At 38.5% G+C, this 24,423-nt stretch overlaps 1 protein-coding gene across 10 annotated transcripts in view; it reads right to left on the reverse strand.

Annotated features, from left to right (window-relative positions):
• Positions 1 to 10,608: 10,608 nt before the first annotated feature.
• Positions 10,609 to 24,423, reverse strand: part of SATB1 (SATB homeobox 1) — a 97,836-nt gene continuing 84,021 nt past the window's right edge. For 7 of the 10 annotated variants that reach the window (XM_064490988.1, XM_064490972.1, XM_064490974.1 and 4 more), the window contains exons 10-12: positions 14,004 to 14,207; positions 13,333 to 13,428; positions 10,609 to 11,637 (exon numbers count right to left, since the gene is read on the reverse strand). In XM_064490988.1, the coding sequence (XP_064347058.1) occupies positions 11,134 to 11,637; positions 13,333 to 13,428; positions 14,004 to 14,207 (804 nt within the window). In that variant the 3' untranslated portion in view covers positions 10,609 to 11,133. The remainder of the gene's footprint in view (positions 11,638 to 13,332; positions 13,429 to 14,003; positions 14,208 to 24,423) is intronic. The other 3 variants (XM_064491002.1, XM_064490995.1, XM_064491009.1) reach the window with 2 other exon arrangements.

Here is a 24,423-nt window from a genome sequence, read left to right on the forward strand (position 1 = left end):
ATGACAGGTAAATGCATGAGCATGGTGGCTATGTGCCAATAAAACTTTATTTATAATACAGGCAGTAGGATAGACTTGACCTATGGATCGCGGTTTACCGATCTCTGATCTGGGGCACTGAGACTCATTTGATCCTCTCTGATATTATATAATATATATTATATTATATATATAAAAATCTTTCCCTTTCTAAAATTAGGGTACTTATTGCAAGCACCATACTTAAAAATAGACAGTGTTTCTAGAACCACTAAAAGAGGTCAGTTTGCTGTGTGAGTCCCAATTTTTTTTTTTTTACTCATAATATGGAAATTTGCAGAAGTTTTGCCCCCCTGCCTTTGAGTAATCTCACATACCGGCCAAGGTTTTTCTATTTCCTCCCCAGCATCTTCGTCCTTCTCTTCCTGTGCCCCTCTTCTTTCCCTAGCTCCTTTTCCTCCCTTCGTGTTTTGTTATTTTTTTTGCACAGTCCTCCACTTACTCCCTTTCCATGTTTCAACTTCACTGGGTCAGACAGAATTTTGTGGCTGAGCCTGATGACCTAATCGAGAGTTGAGTGTTAAAGCTGTCACCTTTGTGGCAAATAAGGCTAAAACAGTGAGTGCCCAGGCGAAAACAACAACTGCCTTTTAAGAGGTGAAAGAGATGTTTGGAGGTATGTCCACTGCGGCCAGTAACACAGACCCTCTGTGCCTCAGTTGAATTTTCCATAATACAAGGATAATAATGTGTCTCCCTTCTATGGTTGTGAAGCAGATTGGGTTTGTCGTGTAAAGGACCTAGGACAGTGCTAACACATGAAGTTCAGGAACAAGGCAAGGATATTTGCTCTTAGCCTATCTAGCCAACATCATACTGGACATTCTAAAAAATAAAATAAAGAAACTAAAGAAAGCATTTATAAGTCTATTCCTAGTCTTTTGAGGAATCTCCATACTGTTTTCCACAGTGGCTGCACCAAAGTGCATTCCCACCAGCAGTGGAGGAGGGTTCCCTTTTATCCACAGCCTCTCCAGCATTTGTCATTTGTGGATTTTTGAATGATGGCCATTCTGGCTGGTGTGAGGTGATATCTCATTGCAGTTTTGATTTGCATTTCTCTGATAATTAGTGATCTTGAGCATTTTTTCATGCGCCTATTGATCACTTGTATTTCTTTCTTGGCGAATTGCTTGTTTAGGTTTTTTGCCCATTTTTGGATGGGGTTGTTTGTTTCTTTCTTGTTAAGTCGTATAGACTTACCATATGACCCAGGAATCCTTCTCCTGGGCATATATCCAGAAGGAACCCTACTTCAAAATGACACCTGCACCCCAATGTTCATAGCAGCACTATTTACAATAGCCAAGACATGGAAACAGGCTAAATGTCCATCAACAGATGACTGAGTAAAGAAGATGTGGTATATTAATACAATGGAATACAATTCAGCCATAAAAACTGACAACATAATGCCATTTGCAGCAACATGGATGTTCCTAGAGAATGTGATTCTAAGTGAAGTAAGCCAGAAAGAGAAAGAAAAATACCATATGAGATTGCTCATATGTGGAATCTAAAAAAAACAAAACATAAATACAAAACAGAAACAGACTCATAGATACAGAATACAAACTTCTGGTTGCCAAGGGGGCAGGGGATGGGAAGGGACAGACTGGGACTTCAAAATATAGAACAGATAAACAAGATTATACAGCATAGCACAGGGAAATACATACAAGATCTTATTGTAGCTCACCGTGAAAAAAAATGTGACAATGAATATATATATGTTCATGGATAACTGAAAAATTGTGCTCTACACTGGAATTTGACACAACATTGTAAAATGACTATAACTCAATAAAAAAAAGTAAAAAAAAGAAAAAGAACACAGAAAGAAAAGAAAGAAAGAAAGAAAGAAAGAAAGAAAGAAAGAAAGAAAGAAAGAAAGAAAGAAAGAAAGAAAGGCACTGAGATGGGAAAGAAGAAATAAAACTGTCTTTGTTTGTGGAGGACATGATGGTCTGTGTAGAAAACCTGACAGAATCTGCAGAAATGCTGCTAGAACTATGAAGTGAGTTTAGGCTAGGTTGCAGGATAAAATATAAATATACAAAAAAAAAAAAAAAACAATTGTGTTTCTATATACTAAGAATAAGTCATTGGAAGTCAAAATGTAAAAAATATATCCTATGCCCTGGAATAAAAAATATGAAACCATTTAGCGAGAAATCTGACAACCATGCTAGAACTGGACAATAAAAATGTTAAAACATTGCTGCAGAAATGAAAGAAGCCCTGAATAAATGAAGAGCTATATCGTGTTCACAAGTCTAAAGAGTCAGTATTGTTAGAATGTCCATTCTTCCCAAAATGATCTATGGAGTCGAAGCAATCCCAGTCCTAATTCAGCATTTTTTTTTTTTTGTAGAAATTGACAAACTGCATCTAAAATTCACAGGGAAATGAAAAGACCCAGAACCATCCAAATGACTTAGAAGAAGAATGAAGTTAGAAGATGTAGGTTGCCTGCAGGCTTATTAGAAAGTTATAGTAATCAAGACCGTGTGGTCTTAGTGGAAAGGTTGATAGAGCGACAAAACAAAATGGAAAGCCCAGAAATGACTCGTGTATGGTCAGCTGATTTTTGACAAAGGGGCAAAGGCAATTCAATGGAGAAAGAATAGTCTTTTAAACAAATGGTACTGGAACAATTGGAAATACATTTTTTTTTAAAAAAAAAGAAAAGAAAAAACAATTTTGATGCGTACCTTGATACTTTGCACCATATACAAAAAATTAACTCAAAATGGATCATAGTTTTAAATGTAAATCCTGTGACCTTCAATTAGGCAAATATTACTTACATACAACACTGAAAGCACAACCTTTAAAAGAAAAAAATTGTTAAATTGGATGTCATCAAAATCAAGAATTTTTCCTGTTGTTTAAAGGACACTGTTCAGAGAATAAAAATATAAGCCAGAGACTGACAGAAAATATTTGCAAATCATGTATCTGACAAAGGACTTGTAACCATAACATATAAAAGACACTCAAAACTCAACAATAAGAAAACGAACAACCCAATAAAAAAAGAGGTAAAAGAACAGACAGTTCTTAAAGCAAGATATATAAATAGCAAATCATATAAAAAGATATTCAATTACAGAAATGCAACTTACTACAGAAATGCAATTTAAAATCACAATGAGATATCACTACACCCCACTGAGAAAGTTTAAAATGAAAAACACTGACCCTGTCATGTGTTGACAAGAATTGAAGTAACAGGAACTCTCAGAAACTGCTGCTGGAAACGTAAAACAGTACAATGCGTTTGGAAAACAGTTTGTCAGTTTCTTATAAGGTTAAACTAATACTTATAATGCGAGAAGTTATTTTACTCCTAGGGATTCACCCAAGAGAAAAGCAATCTGCCTATACAAAGGCATGTCTATACGTGCTCGTAGCATCTTTATCCGTAACAGCCCCAAACTGGAAACAACCCAAATATCCATCAAACGCTTACTGGATAAACAAACTGCACTATGTCCACAAAAGGCAATATTTTGCAATAATACATAGAATGAGCATGGATGAATCTGAAAATAATCATGCTTTGTGAAAGAAGCCAGAAAAAAGTGAGTACACTCTGAATTATTCTATTTATATAAAATTCTAGACCATGCAAACTCACCTACAGTGACAGAAAGCAGATCGGTGGTTTCATGGGGACGGTGACAGATGAAGATGGGAAAGGTGGGAGGGAGGAAATATTACAAAAGGGGACAAGGAAACTACTGGGATGCTGGGTGTGTTCATTTTGTTCCCAGTTGTGTGTGTGTGTCTGTCATATTTGTATTTGACATTATGTCAAAACTTACCAAACTGGATACTTGAAATATCATACAGTTTATGGTGTATCAATTATACCTCAACAAAGCTGTTAAATCCTTTGGTAGCCCATCCTCATAAATTGTACAGGCTCTCATGATACGCATTTCTGTGTGTCAGACATACCTTTCATTTTGTGTTATTTCCTATCCAAGTTTTGGATTAATTTTGTTTTCTTTTTTCTCCTATGTTATTATAGTATATATGAAAGCCTTCGCAAATTCTTTTTGTAATAAGATGGGGGTAGAACACACACACACACAAACAATACAATCATGCCGTATTTCAGCAGGACCATGGGATGCTAACAAAAGCCTCTTGACAAATGTCCATTTAAAATGTGTCACCAAGAGAACTGTCTGTGGGATATGGCATTCATTTCCTACTCTACACCCAACACCTCTTCTGACTGGTCTGATCTCATTTATTCATTCATTTACTTTCAAATGCATATTCCCGTGGCAGGATTTGAGTAATACAAACACATGATACTGAATTTACTTGTTCTTACATGGTTGATTGTAACCGTAGTTTAAGCATCGCACGAAAAACTGTAGATATGGGTCGAAAGTTCTACTAATGCTAGATGGAGCTTCACCTCTTTATTATTTTCTTTCTTAGATGTTCAGTAGAGTAATTTATTCTCAGAGTCATCCTGACACATTCTGACATTTGAGCGGTTTGATTTTATTTGATGTATTACCCTTTTTTAAAAATAGGATGCATGCCAGACGCCTCTGTGAACTGCAGTGTTTATAGCACAGAATTATTAATTAGATGTAGTTTTTCATTTGAAAAAGAAGTTCACTGGACTGTACCCATTGGAGTGGGAATTCATTTAATGTAGTTTGAAATAGAGGACTTACTGAATGCACTTTGTGTGTTATTTCTTTTTCTTGAAGCGCATACCCCTGTTTAGAGATTTTTTTTTCTCCCCAGGCTAAGGAGCTTTCTGTCCTTTTTAATTTTGCCTTCACGGGCATGTTGCAAACACTCCACCACGCTCTTTTTTTTTCAGGTCCATTGTAGTAGAGCCAATTCTTCGTTTCTCTGCTTCTCACCTGTTCCTGTCTATTTATTTGTGTATAAGATGTCAAAGGAAAATGAAAAGTAACACCTCAAAATACCACCTTGAAAAAGAAAATGCCAACAAATTCTTTTCTGCACCTGAAGCTTTTAATTCTTTAATCCACCATGGAATGTTGCTTAATTACATATTTTATTATGCATAACTGAAAATTATGTACTTTAGTTTCAACAATGATATGAAAGCATGTATTGTTTATAAATAAAGAGCGGCTGGTTTGTCTCTATTTTTTTAATGTTACAAATATTTGTGGAATTCTCGCAGGTTTTCTTTCTAAAATTGGCTTTTTGAAATTCTCAGAGCGTCCTGAGAAACACTTCAGGCTTTAGTATTTTCTCTGGAAATCAGAAAATTCATTACTTTGCAAAAGCGAGACGATGTCATAACATCATGATGGGCAAAAGCCACTAAACAGTTTGGATATTTTCATAAGCTTCATCAGAATTCTAACAAGTTTCACAAAGTATTTATTACTAGAAAAATGTTACAGTTGTTGAACTGGGTGCTGAATTCTTGGGGGTTCATTATGCTATTCTACTTTTTTGTGTGTATTTGAAAATTCCTGTAATAAAAGGTATGTTTTTAAAAATTTGGGATGTATGCATATGGATTTTACACCAGGATGGCAGAGTTTGGGGGTTAATTTTTCATTCAGTTGACTTCAATTTCAATTACTTAGGGATGGACTTTTTCATATTAGTAAAATGTTACATCATATTTCTGAAAAATTTGAGTTGCATTAAATTTTTTCTGCATTTAAAAAACTTTCATTAAGGAGAAAACAGAGATAGAAATTTGTAGATATAAGACTTGGGTTTGAAACCAGTATGTCCACCTAACAGCCTGTCGACTGAAATAAATGCACAGCTTAAAAGTTGAAAGTTATGTTTTATTTGGTGGGCATTTCTGAGGACTCGAATCCCTTCGAGCCCCCGATGACAGCATCTCAGAGGGCTTTGAGGGACTGCTCTGAAGAGGTAGGGGAGAGGCTAGGATATACTGGAGTTTCACAACAAAGACCACGTAGTTGGAACATTAAAAAATTACTTGTTAACTAAAGAAAACCAGGCATCTCAAGTTAAAGAATTTAGTGCTATTCTATGTGGAGGAAGCAAACATTTGAGCTCATTGAATTCATTCCTTTGACAAGCACCTAGCTATCTAGGGCTAGTATCCTGTCCTTTCTTATTCTGAGTCCCCTCAGGGTGCACCACTGTGAGTGGGTGCAGAGGCCGGGCTGCACTGCTGGGGGGCAGCCTCTGATGACTTGATGGCTTCAGCATTCTTTGTTTACTGATACGGTTTGCAGTATTTTTTGTTCACAAGCTGAACAAATCAGTTACCCTATTTGAGTCTCCCCTCCCTTGTCGCTGAAGTGGGCATTTTGGTGCCTGCCGGAAGAACCCACAGTAGAGTGTAGATGTATTTGTGGTAGTGCTTTACAAGCAGTGTCTTGGAAAACGAAGCGTTCTACAAATGTTGCTATCATTTGAAGCATCTTTGAGGGCAATTCTAGGGATGGGACCTCAGAAAGTCAGAAGCCTTTGTATGCTTTGTCTGGTGGAACAAATATTTGGAAATTAAAATTGAAAACAAAAGGTGGAGTAGGCGAACCCATCTGGCATTAAGATGCTGTTGGATGGGTTTACACGCTGGACGAATGCTTGCTTTGCATCCCATTGCCACAGACTCAGTGAATTAATGCCTACATTTAAATATTTGAACCTTCTCAACATTCTCATTTAACAGCTACTGTTGGTTCTTTTGTGACTAGAAAATCAGCAGTCCAGGGGACATGCTTTCTGAGGGGCTTAGGGGCATGAATCAGAGACTGCCACTGTGATGAAAACTAATTTGAATACCATAAAAAGAGAATATTCAAGAACAGTAAAAATTAATGCAACTGAGAGTAAAGAAATAATGTTCAACATTTAACTTGGTGCCAAATCTGTCACTTTAGAGTTTCTCCGTATTTTCTTTACCAGGCAGCAAAAATAACGTAGGGCTCTGCTGTTCCTTAATCACCTCATCAACGAGGACCGGAGACCACGGCCCAAGTCACGTGCTTTGGATCACAAGAGGGATCTTCCCAGTTGACAGTTGATAGAAGGTGATTTCATACATGAACCTTGATATAGGGCAAGAAACCAAAATGGAACTTTTGTAGACTTATTTTGGTAAAATTAAATGTGGATGTACATACGATCCACATAGGGAGGTAAAGTAAGGAAGGCTTAAAAATGTGGCTCATCTTTGAAACATGAATTCCAAACTATTTTTATTTAACATTTGGTATTACTAAACACGTAGTAGTATCCTGAACATACACCTTCCACCATGTTTCTTTGTATTTTATCAAAAAATGTGTAGTACGTTAACAGACTGTAGTTTAGCCTTTGTCAAGAGACATGCAAGTATTTAATATTTACATTAAATGAATTGCCTCAGAAGAAATGTTAAATCCATAATATGCTTCTTTAAGAAGTAAAAAATTTCTCTGTAAGGTAAGTTACCATATCAGTATCTTCTGGTATTTTAGATAGGATTAATGTTTTTGGACCTCCATTGGTTTCCGCACTATCATGCAAATTCCTGGCTTGTTTTAACACAATAGTCTAATTTCTATTGGCTACATAATAGGGGAGACACATTTTAAATGCTCTTTTTGAAAATATCACCAGGCAGTCCAGAATACCTCATTTATTGATAATATCGTGACAATCAAGGACCTTAAGATCAGCCAATGGTAACAATATGGAATAGGGAAGACTTTAATAATGGAATTATGGGATTGTCATTTTCAGTCCATCTTGAACCATGTGAAAATGTTCTCTTCTCAAGCTACAAATTTTAGATAAGCACAGTTAGATATAGTTATCACTACTTGGAGAGAAAAAAAAAACACCTCTTTTCAGCTCAGAATTCCTTAGGACTAAATGTTAATAGATACACATTTTATATATAATATGTACAGACTTTGTAACCAAGTGCCACGCAAGTAGGGCACGCGTATTAGTTACCTTGGTTCTCAAAGGTTATATGTCAACTCTGCATATTACGCGCCAAGGAGATACTATCGACATTATTTTTTGCATAATGTGCAAGTATTATATGGCCACAGAGTGTAATACAAATTAGTGGCAAAGTGCTGAGGGAAGGAATCCATGACAGATTCAGATGCCCAAGGTTGAATATTACCCGTAAACTACCTGACTCTGCTAAGGTCTTAACAGCACGAAGCGCTATGTCATGCCCCGCTTTTAAAAGTCTCTGAAATACTTGGACACAAGGCAGCTTGTTCAAGGAATTTTTTCCACAGCCACTGGCAACACTGGGACTGGTATGAGCAAAAAATGACGTTGGGAGAGCAACGTGGAGGGTTCCCCAGACAAATCTTTTGCAAAATGCGTCGTCTTCCCTGAAAACAATTTTGCTCACTCCATCATGACCATCGTTGTTTACTGACATGTGCTTTTTTGGTTTAAAATATCATATTAACAAGATTATGCTGCTTAAGTTAAAGGGGCTAAGTGAGCGTTTTATTTTTCTTAGTATCACCATGTTGATTTCTTACACATACATACTTAACAATTCATTGAAAACGTTATCTCCAAAGAAGTTAGGTTCCTGGGAGTGGGGAATCTTATTGACAACTCAAATTCTCCTAAAAAGGGTATTAAATTTCAGACACGTTATGTTAGGCATTGTGCTGGTTTAAAACAATAAAAAACTATATTCTCTGTTCTAGTCTTTCCCCTTAAACTCAGAGAAAAGAAGACAGATTAAAAAAAAAAATCATGGCATACTAGTTTCTATTTATTAATATATAAAATCTAGTTTTTAACTCAAATTCCTTTTGCTGAAATGATTTTCTGAACTCTAGTCATACACAAGAATGTTTAAAAGTTGCTTTCTCATCTAATTAAAAAAAAAAACAAAACCGAAAACTTTTCCCATATCAAGTAAGTTTACAGCCAAACAGCTGTCTTCAGAGTAGTTCAGCTGTGCTTCGAAAGTAAAATAGTGACTTTTAAAGCCAAATTGGGAGTTTTCAGTGACCCTATTTTCGTTTCTGAAGTTCAACATTAAAGCAGCCCAGTTGCCTGCCAATGAGCTCAGCAGGGCTTAGGGAAAAGACAGGCAGGAAGAAAATGGGTGATTTCAGAGCTAAGTGCCGAGGAACTCAGACACCCTGTAACAAGGAGGAAATCGTAAAAAGCAGCAGTAAAAAATAAAAAGTGGGTATAAACCTAATAATAATAAGCAAAAACTGCAACACTGGTCTCAATCCTTTCCAGGACCATTAGCCCACCTTATCTTGTATCCTGGAGTTTACTGAGTTTTACGTTGCAAAAATTTTGAAGATCCTGCTTGAATTCCAGGTGTGTTATTCTTATTTCCTTCATGGAGTTCATATAGTTATGACATAACACAACCAAATGAGCTCCAAGTTATTAACTTATATTCCATTTACAACTTAAAAAAATTACACTGCTTACTTTTTACACACAGTCCATTTTTTCCCCTACTTATTTTTACTATTAATAGCCTTTAAAAATATTTCTGTTAGCTTGAAAAAATGCTGCCATGATGGAAGCATTGTGAAGTCACTGCAGATGAATCCATTCTAAGCATGCGTCTGCTGGAGACTGAATTGATATCTTTGCTGGCGAGTCATTTGACCATTCTGCTATCTCTGTTTATTAAAATAGTAACCAAAAACAGGTTATCGTCCTCATTGTTAAAAAAAAAAAAAAAAAAAGAGCATGTTTGTGAGTTAAATTTACAGTGTTTCAAGTGACTTTTCAATTGCTCTTTTTAAAATCAGTAAAATATCATCAAGAAAGTATTACCATGCATCTAACTGAGTGGGCCATCTTGGACTTCTGAAAGTTACTTCACATAAGCAGACAAACCCTACCATGTCATACCATACAAACAATTTTAATTGTGTAGTTACAGTCAATAACCACTCCTAATCAGAACATTTCTGCATAAAGAAAATTGTGATACACTTATAAAAACAGCCAGCTGTAACAAAATAGCTGGTGTTTTCATAGCCATAAACTCATAAAAAAGAAATACACCTTTATACAGAAATTTTATACAGATGTAGCTTTAAAATTGATTGTAAACCAAAGGAAGACACATTGCAAACATCAATTATTTTCACATTAATTGCATAATTTTCTAAGGTGATCTATTAGTTTTATTTATCTAAGCTTATTTGCATGATAGTAAAAATTGCATACAACAATAAGAGTGAAGCTTATAGTATGAATTGCTTGGATAACATAGAGCACTTTTTATAGGCAACTGTGTAAAGCACATTTTATCTATTTAAAACTTTTAAGACACTTTGTTTTACTGCCCATCAAAATACATTTATAAATAGAAAAGAATCAGTATGGTAACAAGAGAAGCAATATTACATTTAACGGAAACTTCCAAAAAATTAATTACAATATGATGTTGCAGGATCTACAAATAAATAATGAGGACTAAACTGTGTTTCACATTTTCTTTCCATTTTTTTTAAAAAACCATGTAACAATGAGAATGAAAAAAAAATTACAGTGAACTTTTATTTCCAAAATAAAAACAAATTTGAATTACGGCAGTGCCATATAATACAAGGCATTTGTTGGCATATGTCATCTTTAAACTGCATTCCACAGTCTATAGTTCTTTTGTAACATACAATAGAGTAACAAACTCTTTTTTTTTTTTTTAAAACAAGGGGCGAGTTTCCAAAGATCAGTGTGAAGTGTTACAGAAATAATTAAAGGAAGGAAATAATAATCACAGAAGTTATAATGCTTGTTTGAGGCTCCAGAATAGTAATAATAATAAAAAAAAAATATCACTGGTATCATGCTGACGGGGTCCACACCTGGGTGTGTCCCGTGAACACAAAAATTTCCATTTTTAATACCAAACAATCCTCGATGCTTCACCTGGGGCTGCCAAGCAGTTTGTAAAACAGAGTAAAACGTTTAGTGCAGTCTGTATCATCCCTTTGTCGACTTTTCCTGTTTGTGCAAGTTTCCGAAGATTCATTGGCCAAACAATGGACAACCAAGGTTTTCCGAGCAAGCACAAGGTGGACTTTCCGCTGCGTGAGTCTGTTACCGGTGGCACTGATGGAGGAGGAGTAGGCGTTCATCTCAGTCCTTGACGTCTGCGTTCAGGTCTGTGTTCCCCTCCACCGACAGCTCGTCTTCTAGTTTCACCGAGAAAAGGGTGTTAGCATTTTTGTCTTGGGCACTCTCCTCCAAGTCCTTAAGCAACTCCTCCTCCTTGTACTCGGCCACGTCCACCTCCAGGCCGGAGTTGTCCTTCAGCTTGCCGTGATGCTTGAGATAGTACCGCTGGTTCTGAAAGAACTTGATGATGGTGTACTTGGGGAGGTCCAGCTGGGCGGACAGAGTCTGGATGGCCTCCTCGTCCGGGTACAGGCCCACGTCCTGGATGAAGCTCTGCAGGATGCCCAGGGCCTCCACGGAGATCTTGGTCCGCGGCCGCGCCTTCTGCCGGCTCTCGTCCTCCGCCTCGGCGGGCGCGGCCACCGTGGGCTGCCGCGGGGGGAGCCGGGGCCCGGCCGGCGGCTGCTGCGCCTGCGCCTGCGGGGGCGGCGGGGCGGGCTGCTGCTGCGCCTGCGCCGGCTGCTGCTGCGGGGAAGGAACAAGCACAGGTCAGCTGCGCGCTCGGCCACTGCGCATGCGGCCTGGGAAGGAGCGAGCCCGCGGTTGGGGATCCCACGTGCGCCTGCCTGGCGGGCTCCGTGGCCCACAGCATTGGGAAGAGAGTCAAAGTGATCACTAGGAAGGGAGGAGTTCCGAGGGCTTTGGGGCCCTCAGGCTTCCTGGCCAAAGGTCAGACAGGCTCACGGGAAGTGAGAACTCAGCGCTCTGAAAATATGAGCCATGAACTTCACCAAAAAAGAAATGCATCAGAGGCAGCGACAGCATATTATGATGTCAGTAATTAACAGATTTAAAATGAAGACCGAGAAGTAAAGATTTCAAAGTCATTGTGGAAAGGTGAGCTATGGAGCCGTGGGGAAGGAGATATGTTTTGTCCCATCTTATCAGATGGAGCAAGCACAGAAAGTCTTTTTTAAAATATAAAAAAAAATTTTAAATAACAATTAGAAGTATTGAAATATATAGAAATATGAAATGGGCAGGCGTTTGCTTTTCTGCAGCATTAGCCCTTGTGAATCGAAAGGATATCTGAGATTCTCACGTTTGTGAATTTCCCACCAGGCAGTTCCAGTCCTAACAGACACACAATTCTTACTTCAAATCGCACTAGGCTGACACTGCAAGTTTTTTTCTTAAATAAAGGTTCACTCCACCCCACAACGGCTAGCAAACTGTTTTGTCTGTAGGAAACTCGGATGTAATTAGGATTTAGATTTAGTGCAGACACTTTTTCATAACTAGTATCAGTACATGTGCTGTAATTTTCATACACGATTATACATAACAAATGTGTGACACAGGCACATACTGCGTATCTCAACTCTGTGTCCAGGATTCTGACCAGCAAAGCAAATCCACCTGAATAAGCGGTAAAATATTAGAACATCTGTACTGCGCCCTAAGCATTTCCTTAATTCCCCTATGAAGCAATTGTATTAAAAACAACTTACATTTTCAAGCAAGTACTATTCCTATTACTTAACATTTATCTTTCTTTTTTGTTTGTGTTTTTGCTAAATAGTAAGTTTTATAGGCTTTCACAATTATTTTAGTACTTGATCTCCTAAGGGATTCTCTTTTTCAATTTATCTTTAATATACACTCAAGGATTTTTCATTTTTTCCTAGTGGATGGATAATCCTATTATTATTTGTGTTTGTGTATATCTATCTATCTTTCTTTCTATCTATCCATCCATCCAACCATCTCCCGGCCCCTCTGCCAGCAATACCAAGAAATAATACACATGTGATTCAACAGACTATAGACTTTAGGACTCTGGTGGGCAATGGTATTTTCCCTTAGAGGGGAAAGCTAAAAACACCCTCTTAGATTGAGGAGGAATCATCTGTACAGCTCAAATTCAATTTCAACGCATTTCCTAAGCAGTCCAGGCCATAAAAGCACCAACAGACTACCTGAGCTCAGAGTTTCCCAATCTCAATTCACTGGGCCATTCCCTCGGTGGATGAATGGAGACAGGTCCCAGGACAGGACAAGCTGAACCCAGGCTGACTCTGCCCACACAGTGGTCTTTGGCCATCATCACAGTTAGTGTGGCCTTGGTAAGGCTGCAAATCCTGACCACGGGAGCCGGTCTTGATGCCATGCCTCCGTGTGTCCCTCTCCTGCTGGCATAGGTAACCTGTGCCCGCTCACCTGAGGAGCAGCACCGAGCCACGGTGCGGGGGTCGGCAGGCCTGGCAAGAAAACGCCTCTAGACTCTCTTTTCCCAAGGGTGGTGGGAGAGGGGCTCTAAAGGAAAGACAAACAGACATGACTCACCCCCAACCTGTGCTCTGGGCGGGTGCAGGGGAGACAGAGCAACAAAGTGACGGCAGGGGCCAGGGAGTCAGAGGCGAGATCCCAGTTTGGTTTCCCTCCCTTCCTCTTTTTTGGACAGAATCCAAGGTTGACAACTGTGACGCTACAAGCTTCTACAGAAACCGCAGTCACGCCTTTCCTTGGGGACAGCATTGGTATTCATTAAGAAATAGGCTGGTGTTGGAAAGATTCTGCTTTTTAAAAAACAAACAAAAAACCCTTACGCTCTCACACCACAAAGCAACCCAATTCTGACAAAGAAGCAGAAAAGGGGGTTTCTGCCGCTTGGGGGTAGGGGCTGCGAAGGGAGAGGAACACAAGACACGTGCTGGGAAGAGCATGTTCTGTCTCCTTTTCTCCCCCTGCGTGAGCCGGCAGTGTACCATCACCTCTTGCTAAAAAAGCCCATGTTTAGACTGGAGGGCAGAAGAGAAACGCTCATTTCCCTGCTAAATTTAAACCTCTGCTTACTTAGTGCTATACTGAATGGGCCAAGGTAAACGAACCTGAATCTGCTCTGCGGGCACGTGGATGATGTGGGGCGGCCTGTCGCCATGGTGATGCACCGCGTTGCTCTCCTGCTCGTAGATGGCATCCCGTTCCGGCTGAGGGAGGCTCAGGAACCTTCGGATCATGGACAGGTTCTCCCACAGGGTCCTGTTTTCTGGAGAAGGATCTTCTTTCCAGCGTAACAGCTCACACAACCACCCCTTAGAGACAAGGGCATGACAGGTCAGTTCCCATCAATGGTGTGGGGTTGCTGGGGTCGGGGGTGGGGAGCCCGACAGGCACCATGAGGAGCTTAGAAAGGGAGAGCTTTGTGAAATTAACTTTTGTCACAAGCTCAAAACACTCCAATCTGCTTAAACAATTTTTTTTTAACCTGTTAAGAGAGAAGAGCTGCGGCTATCAAGAAGGCTGGCTCTGTGTTCAGTAAATGCTCAGATTTGCATCTTAAAGGAATGTCGTATTTTTCAGACTCCAGGGGGAAGACCCATTTATTACCACGGACTCTACAGCATGTGGGTGAGGAGTGTGACCTGACTTCTTTGTCTGACGAGTGCCGGCTGAGGTTCTGAAGGTATTTAAGAACGGACAGGTCAGATTTTTTTAGAATGATTTTTTTTCCTAAAAGGATTTTTGACGTTTATAATTTTTGTCTTAGAAAGGCAACTGTGTGAATATTTGTGTGTGTGTGAGTGTGTGGAGGAAAGGATGTGTGCAGTTATGTGAGCAAGAATGTTGTCCCAAGGTGAGGTGTTACATCTAGAACAGGTATTAGAAGAATTCTTCAAGACAGAACTTTCCAGAAAGACACCTCGGCGTGTTGCCTGCTGCAGTATACACATATGTTTTGTTGGGCAAGGATTTTCAAAGATTTCCTGGCTAAGAGAGAAGGCAATGTCCAAGGCATGCCAAATCCTGAACCTCTCTGATGCCTTCTGAGGCCCCGTTTTTGACTCTCATTCTCCATCAAGAACCGAGTGGTCCAACAGACTATACCGTCTAACGTTTTCCAATCATCGTCTCAAACCTTCTTCATCTTGGCTGCCATGATGGACACAAAGTAATGGGGTGGAGAGGGAGAGTGTCCCACCCAGACCCCCTTCACCAGCCACCAAGGCAACCAGCCTTAGTTTCTGGGTTGCCTACCCACAGCTCACAGCTATGCTCTTTTCTGGAGAAATGTCGTGGAGCCCTCTCCCCCAGAGATGCCAGGATGCTCACTCCACTTCCTCCCTGACCCCTTCACCCTGGGTGGCCAGTGACTGCTGACCCAGTGGTACCAAGTTCTTGCCTCTGGCCCCAGAGTCACTCTACCTTTGAGTCTCCAGAGATGGCCCTCCCTCATCTTCTTGCTCCGTCTCCCCATCAATGCAGACTTTACCTGAGACCACGTTCTTACTGGACTCCTCCCTTTGTCTTATCCTCCCTAACTGCTTCTAGTCCCTCACTATATCATGAGGGTATCAATTCCTAATCTCAGGCTCTGCTTTAAGAAGTCAACCAAAGACAAAGGAAATTCCAAGTAAATTAGATGGATGAGAATGGAAAGAGTACAATTTCTGATCTGATTTACTGGCCAAGGGGAACTGCTTTTTTTTCTTTAATGTTACCTTTAGACCTTTGGGTGAATCATAAAATGGTATGATATTCCTTCCCTTCTTCTTAAACAGAACCACCAGAGAAATTCTCTTCCAACTGTAATATACAGTGGGAAGAAGGAAGGCCCATTTTCCCCAAAATGGCCTATGAGAGAAATTTTGAAAGACGGAGCCTGAGACCCCAGCCTGCCAAGGCCCACCTACCACCCAGCCAAGGGCGACAGCTGCCACAACCTCATGACATCTACTAGTGTCTCTGAGACGCCTCTGACTCTCCATTCAACATGTCTTTTAATTAAACAAATATGTACCTGGGGGCAGTCATGCACTTGTGCATCCATTTGATGCCACTGAATGCAAAATTCCAGGCTAAGGGAGCAGACAGTAAATGGAAGATGTACGAAATAAAAAACAAAAATAATTGTGGTGACAGTGTCACTGAACATGCCTCTCTCCTAACCACGGCAATTCTGTGCCGATTTCTAGAATCATGCGATGAGATGGCATATTTCAGCTCTATTCATGTGAATGTAACATTAAGTACAAAACCGTATTTGAGTATTTGAAATATTTGAGATCACTTGCATATGGTGCCCTGGAGATGTTTATTTAGTTCTTACTGACAACTGTGTGCTATCTGGATCACACCATGAAAATATTTTATATTTTTCCACATCTAAGCGATTTCTTTACACCTGACCTCTATGTTTTGATGCAGTGCAGGTTTCAGTTCTAAATCTTCCTGTAGGCTTGAATATTAACTATAGTTAAGATTAAACCCCCTACCCTGCCAACTTTCAACTATAGCAACTGACAGGCCCCCATGCTTAAACACATCACTACAATTTTATTTACCTTCCAAGAGACATTAGAAGGTTCATAAAGCACAGAACAGAAAAAAATTTTTTTATACTTAGCTAGAATTATACTATTTGAGTAAGTGCTTAATAGCGAGCCTCTAAGTTTCTTTCTCTTTTCTTTTTTCTTTTTTAAGAAATAAATGCTTGTAACTAAAAATTGCTAAAAGTTAAATTAAGAATGATTCATGTAAGAAACTCTTCTTGGGAGAAAGCTGAAAACCTCCCATAATTTTTCAAATCCTTTCAAAAACTTTTTAAAGTAACGCAGAGATCGGTTAGCACTTGGATATATGTGGGGGGGAAAAAAAAACCATGTGGCTCACAGATGTTCTTTGGAAAAGAAAATCATTAGTTCTTTTAAAATGGCTAATAATGATAGCTAATTCCTAAACAATCACACTCATGCTGGTTTAACAAATATTTCAGAAAAAGAGCCCTGACTCTTTTAACAAATATTTTGCTCATATTGTCACTTCTGAGTCTCTGTACTTACGAGACAGATTCTTATTTTTATTAATTGCCCATGACTAACATAACATTTCCAGTAGTTTGCCATTAACCTCTGCCCTTCAATAATACTTCTAATTCCTTATCTAAAAATAATTTGATGAATTATATATCTGAAGCATGTCTCCGCTAGCCTTTCAAGAGACACGATGGTTTTAAGAGACTGAAATCAGATGCTTCTTAGAAAAATATTTAACGGTGCAGCTGGGAACTGTTAGTTCTACGTGGGTATTCCAAAAAACAAGACTGGGGGTGGTGGTGGTAGGGACGTGCCTTTTTTCATGTGCATCTCATCTCTCTCAACAAATAATGGAAAACAGATATTTTGACAGGCTAGATCTCTGTCAGCAGAGAAATAAACTGGCTCCTTCCCAATTTACACTGACAAAAAGAAGATTAATTTATTATAATACTATTTAAATACCTCGGAATATTCCGACTTCAGATTCTATGGATTGAGACTCTATTAATGATGACAGTAAATCTGATCTATGTTTTGCCGAAAGAGACTAAAAGAGCCAAATGCTCTCTGATTCCCCAGTACCTTTTCCTAGGTGACTTTTCCATAAGCGATATTGTTAGAGTAAATAAACTCAGAAAGACAGTGATGTGCCAGGATATTTGTAATATTTGACACATAAAAATAATTATTTCCTTCAGTACTAGATTGGTTTTTAAATGATAAATGCATAGATTTGCTTGGTGGAGGAGAGATGGTGAAAAAGAGTGAATACAATGCAGCACTCTGTTGCAAAATGTGAACATAATGACGTTTTAAGCGAGGTCTCTGGGACTTGAAATATTGTAAGACCACAGGCAGGCAGGCGCAGGGAACTACTCTGACAATTAAATCAGATCACAACTGTTCTTCTGAACAGGAGAAAAGACAGGAGACGAACAGCCTGAAAATGAGGCGACCTATCGAGTCTCAGAAAAACTAAAATGGTACAAGGAACAACCTAAACTTTAAATGTAGTAAATTTGCCAAGCAACATTACACTGCATTTAAAGAGGGCAAAATATAAACAGTAGCCACATGTAAATAAATTAGTAAAACTTTCAGGATGTGACTACTTTTCAAACTGACAAAGTTTAATTTGACACCTTCTGTTCGAAACCCTTTGTTTCTATTCAAAATCACGCCTTGAGCGGTTGCTATCAATCACAGTCCTCCCCCTATTACTTAAAAAAACTGGCATGGACCCTGCTCGAGCTGAAAATGCCATGCAGATGAATTCTGAGATAATATGTTCAAACCTGTTATATACAACACAAATCCTGTAAAGTTATGTATTGTAAACCTACATTTATTGAGAACTAAAAGTCTTCTTCAATCCATCTGCCACAAAAGGAAATACTGTGAGGCACTTTAGAGGGACCGAGAACCATCTACCAATGTCTTGCCACCGTAAGCAAAAAAAAAAAAAAAAAAAAAAAAAAAGCTGCAGAAGACGCTAAATCTCAGGCGGCATGAAATCAATACCATTCTTTGGGCTGGTTTTGGTTCCGCATCTATAAAAGAAAAGGGAAGATGGAGGTTGGGGGTAGAAAAAGGAAAAAGAGAAAATACAGAACGACTGCCAAACCAGTACTGAAAAAAAAAAGCAAAACAAACTCAACGACAACACAATGACAATTAAGTATGGTCCATGAAACACATCGACTGTATGCTCATTTCCAAGGAAAAATTAGCAGTTCTAAACTCAAGATCCTAATGACGTGCTTTACCCACGGAATCTGGTTGCACCTCATTTAAATACAAATTCTGGCACCTTTCTCTCTCAGCTGCGAATATCCACCCAAACTCCAGCTCTGATTTCCACCCTACTCTTTTCAGAACAGCTAATTCAAACCGATTCACTTCTAACGTTTGAACGGATCAGGGGTGCACAATGATTTTAATTGAGCCAAGAAAGCCCCCTCTTTTCACTAATGGATTTACGGTACCTCTAAAGCCTCACGCACAGAAAAAGCGGACCTTTCCAGGGTCTGGTCTGTGACAAAGCTGGGAGCACGGAACAACTCGTGTTCCAGGGGCAAACAGACTTCAGCATTCCCTGAGAAAGTCATTTCATACAAGATACAGATATGTCTATAGTATGTATACGTTTTAAACCCAGGAGCTGTAAAAAGAGAAAGAAAATGACAAATAATTCGTCCTGTAACTAAGAAGGAAAAATACACTTAAAGAAACAGAATGGTAATTTGAGTTCTAAAAAGCAAAACATTTTATAGTCTGTATTTATCCCCTCCCTCACCCTCATCTTTATGTGTTATTTGCAGGAGTATTTTGTTCCGATCTCTGGGGCATATAGTATAATAATATATGATATTAAGAGAAATCAATCTAAATAGGGAGAGATTTGATACAAACATTTTAGTGGAAAGCATGAATTACATTAAGCAAGTAGGTAGGCACAGGATTAAGTACATAATCCATTAAACAGTACTTCTAACACACACAAAAAAATTCACTATTGTAGACTAAACTACACCAGGCATTTTGAATGAGTACATTTTCAACAACAACTAACTATAAAGCTAGCAATTTATCATTCAGCAAATAATTTTCTACTTTTAAAAGAATCTGTAAGTGTTACTTATGCTAATGAAGACAGTTTTTAATCTGCCCACAAACATGCTAATAGGCGGCAATTTTTTTTTTTTTTTTTTTTTAACAAAGCTGTCGGCACTCAAGGGTAATTTCATACCAAGGTTCTATAGGCTGGGGGTGGGGGGTGGGGGGGCGGAAATGGATTCTAATTGTCAGAGCTACTGAATCCTACCCCTAACATAAAGGTTTAAAGATGTCACAAGAGATGCAATGTGACTAATGAGCTCTTACACCACACCCTTTAACATTCCAGAAAGGTTCCATTTTCACACTTTTTTGCTCTGTACACACTCTGCTTCACACAGAGTACGAAAACGTGTTCCTTCGTCCGGGCCCCTAATGTAGAGACACACAAGGCCTGATGGAGGTACAAGCCCACTTCAAGGTGTGAGGCTTTTTCGAGAACAATCCTGACACTCTGAACAGTGAGAAACAAAACAGAGGCAAAGCGATCCTGAAAGCATTTTAAATTATTTACTAGGTTAAAAGGGTGAAATGAGACTCCAAATACATCAAATTTCATCGTCTGGGCCATTTTTTGGTGGCAAAGTGGTATTGATCTTCCCAAATGCTTAAAATTAACTATTTTCCAGAAGGTCATTATTTGATTAAAGGCATTAAAGTTGAGGGCAAAGGAGTGATGTATTTCTTCCTCCCCATTCAAATCATCATGTAATTTAATAAAAACCATCCCATCATGTCCTGTAACAAAAACGCTTGTCTTAAGATATTGTTCTTTACCTAACATATTAACCTTTAAATGTTATGAAGTTCTTGAGGAGAAAAACCTTTGCTAAAGCAGATTATTCCAGAACATAATGAGGGAGCCCCACCATTAACATTAATAAAGATACATGTTCTCTATGGAATTAGCAGGAAATACATTGATCTTTCTCCCCAGTGTAATAACATCTACTTCGTGTAAAGTGAAGAGAATTTCAGCAGGCGGTGCAAGTCACTTTTCCTGCTAAGTTAACACTGGTCTTACTCAAGAAAACATGTGAAATAAAGTCGAACAGAGACCTACCCAACAAATGCATTTTCCATTCTAAAAGTAGCACATTACCTCCACTTTACTCAAAGATGGGATCTAAACATATTTAAATGGAATATACGTGTATGTGTGTATCCCCAAATATATTTATTTTCAAGGTGTGGTTTCTGATGCTTGTATTTTTGAAGGACAAAAAAAATCAATCATACTAATCTTTAAAATTATTACTATTTTAAACTTCCAAACTGTTTTAAACTCTCTCTAGACTCTACAATTTATTTAAGGGGCTCAGTATCTCAGCCAAAATCTGTGGGCTTCCATATTACAGTATTTAGAGGCCATAAAACGGCTACCCATAAATTTCCCACTTGAGTAAATTTTTGCCACTTTGTCTTTAAGAGGTTAAACACATCTAGCAGAATTTCTGGAGGTTTGGTATTAGCAAAGAGAAATGTTTCTACAGTCTGGCAGAAGCTCATGTGATAAATTTAGCGAATTTAGAAGAAATATTCAGAATCACTGATAAATGAATTTTATTTTTCAATTTTGCTTAAAATGCAATCAAGCAAAAAAAAAAAAAAAAAGAGCGAGAGAGAACATGACTTGTTTTCTGTGGTTTTATTGTTCACCTCTTTTTTACCTTCTCTAAGCTACTGACCTGAGGGAACACATAAATATGGTGTTTTTTTCTTTTCCTACAGATTGTTTGCTTCATAACAAGATTATCAGATGATAATCTGGCCAGAGTAGATAAAAACATAAAAATGGTTCTCACTTCAAAAGATTATCAGGAAAGTTCTCAAGAATATTTTCAGGAAGAAGTATCTGAGAAGGAGAAAAAGGAGGAATGAAGATGGAACTGTGAAATTTTAGACAGCCTATTAAACTAGCTAGCAAGAAGATAATCTCTTAATTCGACTGATAGAGAATTTCCAAAGAAAGCCTTCATTTTATTTTTAAAACATTAGATTTGGAAGATATTTAATTTAAAAGATTAATTTTTTTCATATACTTCAAACCTGCTTCTAAGGTGGTTTCTTCAAAGCTTAAATGAAGCAAACATCGGGTTTACAAGTCCGATGCTTGAATAGGGACTCTGAAAAAGAATTTGTTTTTTTTCTCCCAATCTAAGAAGTATTTTTGATATTATATATGTTTCAGTGATATGATTTGGCTCCTGTTTAACAATTATGCTCTCTTGCCTTAAAATCTTACTTAAGTTTTTATTCTCTCCTCATTTTTCATAGCGAGCATCATTAAAAGACAGAAAAAGCCAATCCCCCGAGGCTGACACTGTAATACTTGCGTCAATTTCCACCTCAGTTTCTATCATGAAGAACTGTCTGTTCCTTTCCATTTTGTCCACCACTGACTTGACGGCGCCAGGGCACCTCTTCCTTGGATGATGCTCTTAAGCACCAAACATTCTTTTTCATTATGTCCAATGGACAATTATTTTAATTTCTGAACCAAAAAAAAAAAAGAAGCCTTTAAGTAATCATTCCTTTTCCTCTCTTAACTTAGGGCAAAGAGTATACCAATGAGATCGAGGGCAGAATGAGATAACAAGGGTGATGGCACAGAGTTGGGATTCCTACAAAAAGCAAATAAATATGACAGTCAACTTGGCCTATGAAACTTCCCAACGTGTAAATACGCAGGTTTAATTAAGCTTTCTCGAATCCGCTCAGCCCTCTTTGAGACGCCCTTGGGGAAGGGAAATTAGGATGAAAACCCTTGCTCTGGTCTTTGCTTTCAAACTCCCCCAAGTTATCCTACGGCTCAAAATGACCTTCCATGCTTCCCAATACCAGTTCACACTCCCTAGAGCTGCTCTGAAGTCTCCTCTGATCACACTCACATCGTAATTTATTGGACCATTTATTAGCTGCTGCCCGACCCTTTCCCACACTCTATTCCCCCTTCTCATATTGTTCTCTCAGACAGGAAAGCCCTTTCTACTTTTTTCCGCCCATCCAAAAACGAACGCTCCTTCAAGTCTCTCTCAATCACCTCAATCTACCAATCAAGGGTTACACCCAGTATAGGCATGTCTGTGTGTGTGGACTTGAGTAAACTCCCTTCCTGACCCTCAGCTCCTCCTCTGCAAAGTGCAGACAATGATGGTACTAATCGCAGAAGATGGTGGCTGGTACAAGTGAAACAGGATACATGCAGCCTGGTGCCTGGCCCACAAAACTACAGAAAGGTCTGATGAACGTAACTAAAAGCATTTGCCTTCAATGGCTCACAGTACATTCGGGAAGACGTGGCAGTCAAACATAATTATTAGAGCAAAGCAGTATGCAATGAAGGTCAATAATGCGCAGACATCAAGGGGCAACCGAGAGCAGAGGAGGAAGAGGTGGGCTGGGGTGGTCAAGGAAGTCTTTGCTGATGGAGAGTAATGCTGGCCTAGCTTTGAAGAATCGGCAATATTTATAAAGTGGGAAGAATAATGGAAAAAAGAGTGAAATGAATTAGCAATGTGCTAGGAAAAATAGGTAGACCAGTTGCTTTTGAACCCACTGTACCTAACACTCACCATAACTCTTTACCACACCCTCTTGAGGGTGCAACTTAACCACTGTGACTTCTCCTTTATATAAGGTACTTCTAAGATCTACTTGTTAAGGAAGCCTGGGTTTTCATTTTAACATCTGTTCTCCTACTGACTAGCCCTGTAACCTTGGTCAAGTTACTCAGGTTCTCTAGACCTCAATTTTCTCCTCTGTAAAATGGGGGTAATCTTACCACCACTCATAGGGTTACAAGAATTAGTGAGAAAGTTCATTCAGGGGGCTTGTTGCAGTAACAGTTTGATGACCATCAACTATTATTATTTTTCTGATTGTTGTCATTATCACAAAGATAATCAAAGAAGTTTGAATAACTAGGGGATTAATGAAAACAATTCAGTTACCACATCCCAACCTAAACCCACCGTCTTTCTCCCACAAACTAGGTTCCTCCCATACAGTTTAACTCAAGTTAACAGCGTCACCACTCACCCAGTCACCTGGGCTGAAAGGCTGTTATTGGAAGTATAAACTGGTATAATCTTTCTGAAGCACAATGTGGAAATGTTGAATGTAGAAATGTCTAGCAGTTACCTTTAAAACACTGATGCCTTTTTTGATCCAACAATTCTACTTCTGTGAATTAATCCTAAGGAAGTTATAATTAAAGATGCACACAAACATTTAACCATAATAATGTTCACATGAGCAATATTTATGATAGCAAAAGTTGAATACAAGTTAAATATACCTCCATAGGGAATTAGAAGGTGAACAGAGCCTATGAATGAATGTAAGGCATATAAATGCACATACACATATGTATATTACATATCTGCACAAACAGACACATATATGCATTGCATATAAAGAACAGAAATCAGGCTATCTCCAGTCAGTTGGGATTATGAGCATTTTTTGTTCTTTCTTCCTTTACGCGTACATTAAAATTTTTTCCTATAGTGGTTAGTACTGGTTTTTAGTTAAAATTTCAAACAGCTTCAATAAAAAATCTGATTTTTCCTGTTTGTTTCCTCCATAAGCGAACAATCACGAATCTCTGTCAATTCTACTCCTTCAGAATGTCCCTTGAATGTGTTCTTTCTTTTCCATTCCTACCGCTCTAGTTCAGACCCTCAGCATTTCTTCCAGGAACTAAGGCTGACTTTTTTTTTTTTTTTTTAACAATTGATAATATTTTATTAAGACATACCACATCTTTAGGAATTTTTAAATAATTTTTAGAATATCTATATTAATAACATTTACCCATGCAGTATAACCTAAGATTTATTACTTATTTGATAATACTTTTTGTGTAATTTAA

The sequence above is a fragment of the Camelus dromedarius genome, chromosome 2 (genome assembly GCF_036321535.1).
Source record: "Camelus dromedarius isolate mCamDro1 chromosome 2, mCamDro1.pat, whole genome shotgun sequence".
Taxonomy (NCBI): Eukaryota; Metazoa; Chordata; class Mammalia; order Artiodactyla; family Camelidae; genus Camelus; species Camelus dromedarius.